Here is a 12115-nt window from a genome sequence, read left to right on the forward strand (position 1 = left end):
CCAAACACGACATAAATCGGGTTATTTTTAATTAATATATGTAATCAAAATTTACTCGTTCTTGACGCGCTCTCGCTTTTCATGATACCGGGGGGACCTTCTTTTAGCTCTAATGCTTTTTAGCTATATATAAATTAAAATGCTTGTCAAGTAAAAATTAAAACTTTTATTTTTTATTTTATTTTTTTTAAATAATATATAATGAGAATAATTAATGAGAGTTTTACGATTATGACATCAAACATGATATAATTCGGACAATTTTTACTTAAATAATAAAAGATTAACATTTGTCTCTAATTAAAAAAATTATGTATATATATATATATATATATATATATATATATTATGTATATATATATATATATATGTATATATACATATATATACATATATATTGTGTGTATGGGTATTTATACATGTACGAATATGTATACAAGCAATTGTTCATCGCGCGATTGCTTATTAATATGGCTACATAAAAATATTTCAATAATAATATAATATGTTATTTGTAGTATATAAAAATATTGCACGCAATTACTAATAAAATTACGCAATAACTAATAAAATATATTAATTAATTCATATATATGAAATTTCTTATCTATAATTTATGGATATAACACGGATTTGAACCAAACGATAAGTTTACCATCATTGTCGAAAAGTGGATGTAGCAAAGACATAAACCAAATGAGAAGTTTGACCGACAGTATCGAAAAGTGGATGCGGCTAAGTGTTTCCAATTCTTAAAAGTGGATGCAATGGCGCTGCTGCAAAACATGTAGAAAGCATTTTAGAAAAAACACCGGCATGGCCGCTCTCAGGTTTCTCTCTGGATCGATCCTTGTGGAGCATAGACTTAAGCCAGAAACACGTAAATTCCGTAATCATAATTTTAGCTGTAATCGTAAAAATCAATCAATAACGAGCGTCCATTGATGGCGTCACCGTTGAGACGCCATCAATGGACGCTCGTTATTGGTTGATTTTTACGATTACAGCTAAAATTATGATTACAGAATTTACGTGTTTCTGGCTATATGGTCCACAGGGAACGTAGTGATATAATACTTTGCGGTGTTGACACAGCATCAACGATAGATGGCAGAATGTCCCTAGTAACGTTGCATATGTTACGTTACCAAGGTTTACAGAAACTCATTATTCCGTCGCGATACATAGCAATCGGCGGACCGGCGTTGAATCGATTCGGTACGTTTGTAAAACTTCTCCAAAATATGTACACAACTGTTGAGAGAGGTGCGCTTAACAGCACGGACTACAGGATATTTTTCAGTGAGTAGATATAATAATTGATGTAATTTGATTATTATTGACAATCACGGAAGTCGGTGATGAAAACTAGATATAATCTTCATAAGGTCGAGGTCAAGACCGCACGTTTGCATGCAATATGCCATTAATATTTTCAATGTATATTATATAATCTAATTGATTCGTTGAATTTGCGAATGTCACATGTAATTGTGTGTTAAGTTTCGTATATTTTTTAACGTTAATTAATTAAAGGGATTTAAATTCATATATTTTGTAACAGTCTGATCAGGAGTTCCAAGTTTGTTCATTTTTATAGTATTAGAATGTTAATTTTGTAAATAGAAAGCATTTAGAAATTCTGATTTTTGGCGGCTAATCATTAATATTTTTGGTATTACTGTATCACATATAATTTATATAAAAGTACAATAGGAAAGAACAAGGAATTTGTTTACATATTTTTCTAAGGCATATATTATTTTTTGTTTATTAAAAATTTGAGATATTTATATGTATATATAAAAACATGTACATTAATGTTAATATTAGCAATATATCTTTCTTCTACAACATATTTTTCTTATATACAGAAAATGATCTGGGAATACCAATCTCACCTATGCATGACATTCCACTTTATGCTGATGAAAAGAATAAAATCATGAATATGATTGTTGAAATACCTAGATGGACTAATGCTAAAATGGAGATTTGTCTGGAAGAAACTTTGAACCCTATTAAACAAGATGTTAAAAATGATAAATTAAGATTTGTTGCTAATTGCTTTCCTCATCATGGATACATATGGAATTATGGAGCTTTGCCACAGGTAGATATATAAAAAATAATATATTACTATATATAATATATATAATGTATATATTAAATATTTTAAATATTTGTAATAAAATGTTAATAATATTCATTTGTATATAATTATATAAAAAAATTAGCTTAGGAGCAAATTGGAAAATATAATTGGGAACAAATTTAAATGGAAAGATTATAGTTCTTAATTTAACAGAATGTTACGTTAGGTGAATGTTATATTTTTTAAATAATATTCTTGCTTATATTTATTATTTGTCAAAATTATAACAATAATAATAAATATGATAATATAAAAAAATATGAGCAATTGCATTTACTTACAATAAGTATATCTCTATATGTAATCTTTTATCATGTTCCATATATATTTTGCATACATATGGGCTTATGTTTATATTATCTATATTTATATATATATATGTGCATATATTCAAGGTCGTTATTTTTGTCAATTTGTTGGATTACTTGTAATATTCTTATTACTAGTCTTACTACTATTTTATTTATTAGTTAACATTATTATCGCTAGTTTTAAAGAAGAATATGTAATTTACAATTTGATAAAAGTTATTGTTAGTATTAATTTTTAAATTAGTTATTATAAAATTAATTATTTTTTTATAAAATATAATACTGCTGATACTATGTATAATTAACAGACATGGGAAAATCCTGAAGTTTTGGATGAAGCAACAGGCTGCAAAGGTGACAATGATCCTATTGACGTTCTTGAAATAGGCTATAGGGTAAGAAATAATTCTAATAATGCATTTTGCATAATCTTATTGACCACATAATAAATATTGAAAAAGATATTTGCATTTATATAGATTGCAAAGCGAGGTGAAGTATTGAAAGTAAAAATTCTTGGAACAGTAGCACTCATTGATGAAGGTAAATAAACTATATATAAGATATTAAAACAATTTACAAAGTTATTGTAGTATATATATATATATATATATATTTTATTATAAAAATGTTTATTTTAGGTGAAACTGATTGGAAGATTATTGCAATTGATGTTAATGATCCTTTGGCAAATCAAGTGAATGGTAAATATATACATACACACATGCACATATTTTAATCTATATACATATATATATATATATATATGTATATAACAATTGTTATATATGTATATATATATGTATATATATATGTATATATATATATATATATGTATATATATATATGTATATATATATGTATATATATATATATGTATAATTGATATATTTATTATGTATATTACATATATAATTTATATTTATATTACATCATAATATATACAAGGTGTCCCAGTATTTATAAATAATCACTTATTATCTATCAAACTAAAGCAAATAGATCAACAATTATATGCGACTATATGTAATTGCTCGTTGCAAATTCATACTTTTTCTTAAAAACAACTACATATTTTCTTTACATTAATTGATTTTTCTTATTTTCCTGTGCATAAAAGTATTGAAGTAAGATAATCAAAAAATAAATATTTTAGAAGGTATTTCATAGTTTATGTAAAATTATGTTAAAATAAAAGATAAAAATGTAAATTATTCAATTTTTAGTGATTTTTTTCACAACTTTTTACGCCAAATATTGCGAGGAACCAATTTATATAAAAATATTAGTGTGATCTCATTTAAAAAAACTAAGTTAATTTTGGCATGTAAAATTCAAGGTTAAAATAATATTCCTGTTTCTTCTCTCTTCGAGCCAAACAACTTTTGTCTGAACATATTTTTTATTCGATCTTACCTTTCAGAAGTAAAAAGGATAATACATGGGACACCCTGTATGTGTGTGTGTATATGTATGTATATATATATGTATATATATATATATATATATATATATATATATACATATATATATATATATATTAAAAAAAAACGCCTGATACGAGTGCTCTGTTATAACCTATATATATATACATATATATATATATGTATATATACACAGGTTATAACAGAGCACTCCTATCAGGCGTTTTTTTTTTCAAAACGATTGTTGTAATAAGTTAGGGAAAAATTTTTATGACAAAACCCGCAGTGAAGAATCGAATGGTAACATTTGCGTTTTCCGGAAAAGCCGGGAAATCGAAAAAATGGGTATGAACTTAATTATTTCAAATTGAAAGAGGGGTCGAGTGATTCCTCTTCATTTCAAAGTGAGATTTCGCATTGTGTGAAATAAAATTTGATGTGGAATTTAATGTGATGTTCACAACATAAACTTAGAATAAGATTAAATTACATTGTCCTTGAAGAAACAAGAAAAGTAAACATCGTAACACGAGTTACAATGTTTATGTTTTCTTTGGAAGTCAATGGAAGGAATTCGAGCATTTGCGAATAAAAATTACAGTCGGACCTCTTACCCTACGACATTTTCGCTTCGGAATCTTCCTCTTAAACCTCTGATCTTACGACAAAAATTTGAGAGTGGGGGTATAATTCCCCTTTCGCGGTCATAACATGAGAGAATTTTTTGTCATAGGATAAGAGGTTTCGTAACATAAGAGGGTCGTAGGATAAGAGGTCCGACTGTATTTGCAGTTTTTTAATAGTTGGACGGATTAAAAAAATTTTTCCATAAAAGTTGTTTCTTTTTAAAAATTCTATCCAATGATACATTGAGCCTCCTTTCTATTTGAAATAATAAAGTTCATGCCCATTTTTCCGATTTTCCGGCTTTTCCGGGAAACGCAAATATTACCATTCGATTCTTCATTGAGGCTTTTATCATAAAAATTTTTTCCCCAAATTGCTATAACAAATCGTTTTGAAAAAAACGCCTGATACGGGCGCTCTATTACACCCTATATATATTTTTTCCTCTTACGCAACCTGCATATTCTGCCGACATATGATGATTGCCTTTGCATTATCTTTAGTATCAAAGTTAACAGTCTAATATAAATATTTAGAAATCTGTGTTTGGGACTAATAATCAAGCATTCAATTATTATTTATTTTGCTTGGTAACCGGGTAACATTGGACTGTCTCTTCTCGCCACACACTTATTCACGCAAATTAGTTGATTTTGTAAATTAATTTTTTATTAATTATTGTGAAAACCGCAAAATGATAAAGGACTTTTCTATTCGGTTTGACCTACTTTATCTGCCTATGAAAGGTCGGGCAATTATTACCAGACACTCTGTATATACACTGGAAACTCTCAATAATAAGACTCGAAAAAGTGCAATACATTCTTTTCATCCGCACCAAGTCCGACCTTTATAACATGAGTAAGGATAACGGCCCAGCAGCGAATAGGTTACATAAAGCTGCAGACGCAGTACTCTCTTGCGTAAAAAGCATGTATACTCATGTGTCTCGTGATATTACATAGTTCAATCGTCGTATTCGAGCGTATTCATGTATTGTCTTTTACATATCTTTTATTAATAAGTAAAAACTTCTTTGTGTGAGCGAAACGATACATATACATTGTCACGGCCTTGAGCTCTACAGTAGAGGTGGTAAACTCGCAAAAGTGCAGCAGAGCCCCGTACACTATACTATTAAGAGTTTCCAGTGTGCGTATGCATGTGCGTGTGTGTGTGTGTATTTATTTATGTTATTTTAAATTAAACACTAATTAAACTCTAATAATTTGGAATTATTCATTATCGAAAGAAAGGTTTAGACAAAAGTTGTAGGATTTTAAAGAATATATGATAACGATATTAAATTGAGAATAAAGATTATCACATATATAAGAAGTATAAATCCAAACCGGCCTAAATCTCCACGTAATATAACTTAAATAAGCTAATGTTAATTTATGATACTTAAATTTTGAAGATTTATAACTCGAGAAGTTCTTGATCAAAGAGTTTACTTATACTATTTGGAAAACTCTTTGATATCAGCTATAAAAATGTACAATAAAAAAATAGAAATTCAATTTTAGAAAGTTCCAGCCGATCTTGAAAAGTATCATAGTATATGTTTACTCTCTGCTCAAATCATGGTTATATATGTTTTGTTTTAAATAAAAATTTTTAATTTTAAAATCTTTTGTGAAAGTCATTTTGTTTGATAACACTTAGATTCTGAGTTAACATGTTCAATTTAAAATGAGACACGAGAGAGAGAGAGAGAGAGAGAGAGAGAGGGGGGGAGGGGGAGGGGAGAGAGAAAGAGAGGGAGGGGGGAGGAAGGGTGAGAGAGGGAGGGAGAGAGGGAGGGAGGGAGGGAGGGGGGCATGTTCAAAATTATTGAGAATCCTATTTTTTAGCATATTTGTAAAAAATGTAACAAGTTTTTTTATTTTAATGATTTTTTAAAAGTGGTTAAAACTAGTTAAGAGTAATGTGTATATATTTTCTCGAAACTTATTTTTAATTGTGTTTATAAAACGTATTTTTAAATTATTGGTTGTAGTCCGTCTTAAATTAACAAAGCATATGTGTGTTAAATTTTTTTGCTGTTTAGAAACTTTGTACATTATTTTTTATACCATGGTTTAAATTCTGTTTACTCTATTGTTCTATTTTTTCCATTATTCTAATTTCATTTGTTCAAATTAGCATTTCAAAATGTTAAAATACTCTAAACTTAGTAAGAATAACCAAGTCTAAATTTTATTGTTGCATTTGCAAGGATCTAAAGTTTAAATTGCTAAATAGATGAAATGTAGCAAGGCATCGTTCAAACAACTATTAGACTGGATCTACAATAGGTGTAGAAATAACTAATTATATTTGAGTATTCTTCTTACATTCAACTGTGATTGGTCAATTCCTTACGGTTTAAGGCTTACTACACTTTACATAATTAATTATTTAAAATTAATGGTGTTCTATTATTTTTACATACATACTAAAAAATAAGAAAAATTTTAGGATGACTAATAATTTTGGACATGGTATAAATAATATAATTAGAGTGCATAATAATATTATTTTATTAATTAATAAATTTTTTTATTTTTTTAGTTTCTTATAAAAATAATTATAATTTTTTAATTATGTAGAAAATTTAAATAAAATTACAAATTTTATGTCACTTATCTAATTTAATTTCTAATAAAATTTGTTACAGATATAAGCGATGTCGAGAAACATTGTCCAGGTTTATTAAAAGCCACAATTGAATGGTTTAAAATATATAAAATTCCAGATGGAAAGCCAGAAAATCAATTTGCATTTAATGGTGAAGCAAAACCTCGAGAATTTGCACTGCACATTATTGATGAAGTGCATCAACATTGGCAAAATTTAATAAAACAAGAAGCTTCAACTGGAATAATATGGTTCGTATCTTTACAAGTTAATTTAATTTTTTTTTAATTATGCCTTATATATGGCAATAAGTACTCTTAGTATAGTTGCGAATGACGCAATTTTTTGCATAAAGATAAGTCAAAAACGTAAAATAAAATTTTGACATACGAGATTTTATTCTCGAAAAAACTGAAATTAAAAAGAAAAAGGATTTAAAATGATATGTATATACAGGGTGTCCCATAAAGATTGAATTAACGTTAGTGAGCAGATAGAGCACATTAAAATGCTCAGCGAATGAGCGCGCGCTTTTCACGGCTAGACCATGGGCCGTACACTCTAGGCGTTCCAGCGACGAAGTGTCACGCGGGTTGCACAGCAACGAAAAGTATGGTTGTTTTTCGTTGCCATGCAATCCGCGTGACACTCGCCGCTGAAACGCCTAGAGAGTACGGCCCATGGTCTAAAGCGCGCGCTTATTCGCCAATCTTTTTTAATTAATATTTCAATAAATATTGCAAAAATTGTAAAATGGTAAAGGACTTTTCTGTTCAGTTTAATGCGCTCTAGCTGCTCACGAACGTTGATTCAATCTTTATGGGACACCCTGTGTACATATACAAGGTGGACCATTTTAATCCATCCAGTCGAATATCTTGAAAACCAAGCCCGGGAGAGAAAAATGTTTCAGACAAAAGTTGTATGGTTTCGAGGGGGCCATAAGATGGTACCATTGGTTTGACCTTAAAAAGTTGAATATAATTGAAACACATAATTATAACACATAGTTAAAGTAAAAATCTGAATTTGCAACTAACACATTTTTACTTTAACATAATTATGTGTTTTCTTTACACCAATTGATTCGTCTCATTATTTTGTGCATAAAAGTATTAGAGTAAGATAATCAAAAAATGAATATTTTACGAGATATTTTGTATTTTATGTCAAAATACTGCAACTTTGAAGCCTTATAACTCAAAAAATACTTAATGAAAAATACTTTGTCATAAGTGTTTTGGAAAGCTCTCGAGATGAGCTACAAGAATATGTAAAAATATATAGGGTGTTCCATTTAAAAAACTTGAAGTGACCTTCACGTGACCTTCAAATGACTTTTTAAGGTCAAACCAATGGTACCATCTTATGGCCCCCTCGAAACCATACAATTTTTGTCTGAAACATTTTTCTCTCCCGGGCTTGGTTTTCGAGATATTCGACTGGATGGATTAAAATGGTCCACCCTGTATATATATATATATATATATATACACACAGGATAAGCCATTTTAATCTTTCCACTGAAATATCTCAGAATTCATAAGTTTTAGACAAAAATGTTTCAGACAAAAGTTGACATCTTTAATTTCTTAATTGGAATCTACTATTTTTCATTACATATTCTTGTAGCTTACCTCAAAAGTTTTTCAAAACACTATAATAAAATATTTTTTCATTAAATACTTTTCGAGTTATAAGGCTTCAAGGTTGCAATATTTTTATATAAAATACAAGATATCTCGTAAAATATTCATTTTTCGATTATCTTACTCTAATACTTTTATGCACAGAATAATGAGACAAATCAATTGGCGTAATTAAAACACATAGTTATCTTCAAGAGAAATCTGAATTTGCAACTAGCAGTTACACATTTTTTTACTTTAACATAATTATGTGTTTTAATTACGTTAATTGATTTGTCCCATTATTCTGTGCATAAAAGTATTAGGGTAAGATAATAAAAAAATGAATATTTTACAAGATATTTTGTATTTTATGTTAAAATATTGCAACTTTGAAGCATCATAACTTGAAAAGTACTTCACGAAAAAATATTTGATTATAGTGTTTTGGAAAACTCTCGAAGTCAGCTACAAGAATATGCAATAATATATAGGGTGTTCCATTAAAAAAATTGAGATGATCTTCACGTGACCTTCAAATGACTCTTCAAGGTCAAACAAATGGTATCATCTTATGACCCCCCTCGAAATCATACAACTTTTGTCTGAAACATTTTTGTCTAAAACTTATGGATTCTGAGGTATTTCAGTGGAAAGATAAAAATGGCCTATCCTATATATACACACATATATCTCGACTGAACTTGAAAAGATTTATATATATATATATATATATAATATATATATCTCGGTCAAAATAATATATGTATGTCGGTGTATTCTCTGAATATAGAATATACCATCATAATATATTTATAGAGATTGATCGAGACTAATGTATAAGCAAAATATTATATTTAGTTATACTTAATTAAAAACAAAACATATTATTAATGTTTACAAATCCAAAAATCTAATAGAAATATAAATCTTTTCAAATTCAGTCGAATTCGTTTTCGGTAAATTATTCAGTAAATTCAAACGCACGCATGCATACATATACATATACATGCATACATACATACATATATACATGTATGCATGCATACATATACACATACACAGGGTGTCCGATAATTCGTAAAAAATCTCTCGTGTACAGATAGAGCAGATCAAACTGAGCAAAAAAATTCTGTATCGTTTTGCGATTTTCAGAATAATTATTGAGAAATTAATTAAAAAGTATGGACCAATTCGTTTGAGAATTAGCACGTGGCGAGAAAAGCCAGCCCGCTGTTACGCGGTTGCTAGTCGCACGCATAGTAACCGTGTAACAGTGGACTGTCTTTTTTAGCTATGCTCCTATCGACCGCCTGACAGCGGGGTGTCTTTTCGTAGAGCGCTAATATATTGACGTGAATTGGTCGATATTTTTTAATTAATTTCTCAATAATTATTCCGAAAATCGATACAGAATTTTTTTGTTCAGTTTGATTGCCTGCTCTATCTGTATACGAGAGATTTTTTACGAATTACCGGCCACTCTGTATAATCTGATTGACCTTCAAAACAGATGAATTCAATATAGTTATGATAAGTCACATTGTCTACCTTAAATCTTCTAACAACTCAAAATCGAGTTTTGGACTTACATCACTTGGCATCTGAGCCATTTATATATGCATATATACATATATGTGTTTATATATTTTACAGTTCTAATGTAACAGTGGAAGATAGTTCTTTTAAGATTACCCCAGAAGCTGCTAAAGAAGTTTTAGGAAAAGAATTTGAACCAATAGAACCTCAATCTGTAGAACCGATAGGTGAGTTATGTAAATAGTATAATATATAACAAATATATAAAAAAATTTATTTTAGATAAATTAAAATTATTTTTTTATTTACTTATAAATTTTATACAGGGTGTTTCATAACTAACGAGCCAACGCTCGTGAGCGGGTAGAGCGGGTTAAATGGAATAGAAAAGTCCTGTACCATTTTGCGATTTTCAGAATAATTATTGAGAAATTAATTTACAAAGATCGACAAATCCGGCGCGAGTATCAGCCCGCCGCAAAAAAAATGACGAGAAGGACGACCCACCGCTAGGCCGGTCGCTAAATAATAATTGCTAATCTATTGTTCTTATCAACGCTTCTCGTCTATGCCCCTGATAACCGCGAGGCAATGGTGCCTATTTACGCTGCGCGCGCTTAGCGACTGTCCATAGGGCCGTCCTTCTCGCCATCTTTTTTGCGACAGGCTGATACTCGCGCCGGATTTGCCGATCTTTGTAAATTAATTTCTCAATAATTATTCTGAAAATCGCAAAATGGTACAGGACTTTTCTATTCCATTTAACCCGCTCTACTCGCTCACGAGCGTTGGCTTGTTAGTTACGAGACACCCTGTATAAATTTTATATGTATAATGTAATGATTTGTATTTTATATTTATAATGCTATAATTTATTTATAGTTGACAAATGTTATTTTATACATCCCAAATTGTAATGGAAGTTATAATGCACAGAAGGATTTAATTAATATTCAAGTTATGTAACATTACTGATAATTTTATGTTACAATTAAAAGTTTTATTTGTTTTTACATTTTAATTACTGCAATGTTGTAATGTATGATTTCAGTCGATAAATGGCATTATATACATCTTAAATGAAGATAAGGTGGACATCTTTGTTTATACATGATCAACTATATCGAAGTCAGCATCTATTTTGTGCACATTCAACGTGGAGTTTATTTCCTCTTTATCATTTTCATGTTTTCCGATAATACATTATCGACATTATATACAAATATAATTCTAAAGCATTTAAACAATATTTGATATATATATGCGATATTATAACAAAAGAATAATTTTTTATTTATTATTTTTTCTTATAGTTTTTTAATGATGTCTTAAATGTGTGAGTAACGTATTTTTAGATAAATTGTGTATAAAAATATTGAACTATAAACTTTTTCAAATATGCTTCGCACATATATTTCTTTTCTTATAATACTGCATCCATATATAGTACATTTAAATTATATATACAAAACAAATATAATCTTATTATAGGTTGTGATACAGTTTAATTTTGTTTAAACAAAACGTGAAAAAGTACGGTTTGTTTCCTCTTCAGTATTTGTCCAGTAATTTGTTAAAAATACAATAAACAACATTGACCTCTGAATATAGTTATATATTATTTCCATATACACATGCATACATATACATTTTATATTTTATTATTCTTCTCTCTCTCTCTCTCTCTCTCTATATATATATATATATATATATATATACAGAGTGTCTCATAACTAACGAGCCAACGCTCGTGAGCGGGTAGAGCGGGTTAAATGGAATAGAAAAGTCCTGTACCATTTTGCGATTTTC

The 12115-nt window shown here is 28.8% G+C and overlaps 1 protein-coding gene across 3 annotated transcripts; it reads left to right on the plus strand.

Annotated features, from left to right (window-relative positions):
* Positions 1-793: 793 nt before the first annotated feature.
* Positions 794-11912, plus strand: Nurf-38 (Inorganic pyrophosphatase Nurf-38). 3 transcript variants are annotated; one of them, XM_072905923.1, is made up of 10 exons: positions 794-880; positions 1026-1302; positions 1875-2113; positions 2775-2861; positions 2946-3009; positions 3108-3170; positions 7180-7390; positions 10424-10533; positions 11189-11263; positions 11358-11912. In XM_072905923.1, the coding sequence occupies exons 2-9, from the start codon at positions 1047-1049 to the stop codon at positions 11221-11223; spliced, it is 1065 nt and encodes a 354-aa protein (XP_072762024.1). In that variant the 5' UTR covers positions 794-880; positions 1026-1046; the 3' UTR covers positions 11224-11263; positions 11358-11912. The 3 variants fall into 3 exon arrangements, with proteins under 3 accessions (XP_072762024.1, XP_072762025.1, XP_072762026.1); XM_072905925.1 differs by having other exon boundaries at positions 799-880; positions 1058-1302; XM_072905924.1 differs by lacking the exon at positions 11189-11263 and having other exon boundaries at positions 796-880.
* The last annotated feature ends 203 nt before the right edge of the window (positions 11913-12115 follow it).

This window comes from Anoplolepis gracilipes, chromosome 14 (genome assembly GCF_047496725.1).
Source record: "Anoplolepis gracilipes chromosome 14, ASM4749672v1, whole genome shotgun sequence".
Lineage (NCBI taxonomy): Eukaryota > Metazoa > Arthropoda > Insecta > Hymenoptera > Formicidae > Anoplolepis > Anoplolepis gracilipes.

Bases quoted from the DNA above. Each gene is read 5' to 3' on its own strand.
- Nurf-38 (XM_072905923.1), top strand. From the start codon at position 1,047: ATGGTCCACAGGGAACGTAGTGATATAATACTTTGCGGTGTTGACACA. The intron at 1,303-1,874 runs GTGAGTAGATAT...TCTTATATACAG, and splicing joins GGACTACAGGATATTTTTCA to AAAATGATCTGGGAATACCA. The intron at 10,534-11,188 runs GTGAGTTATGTA...ATTTATTTATAG, and splicing joins TCAATCTGTAGAACCGATAG to TTGACAAATGTTATTTTATA.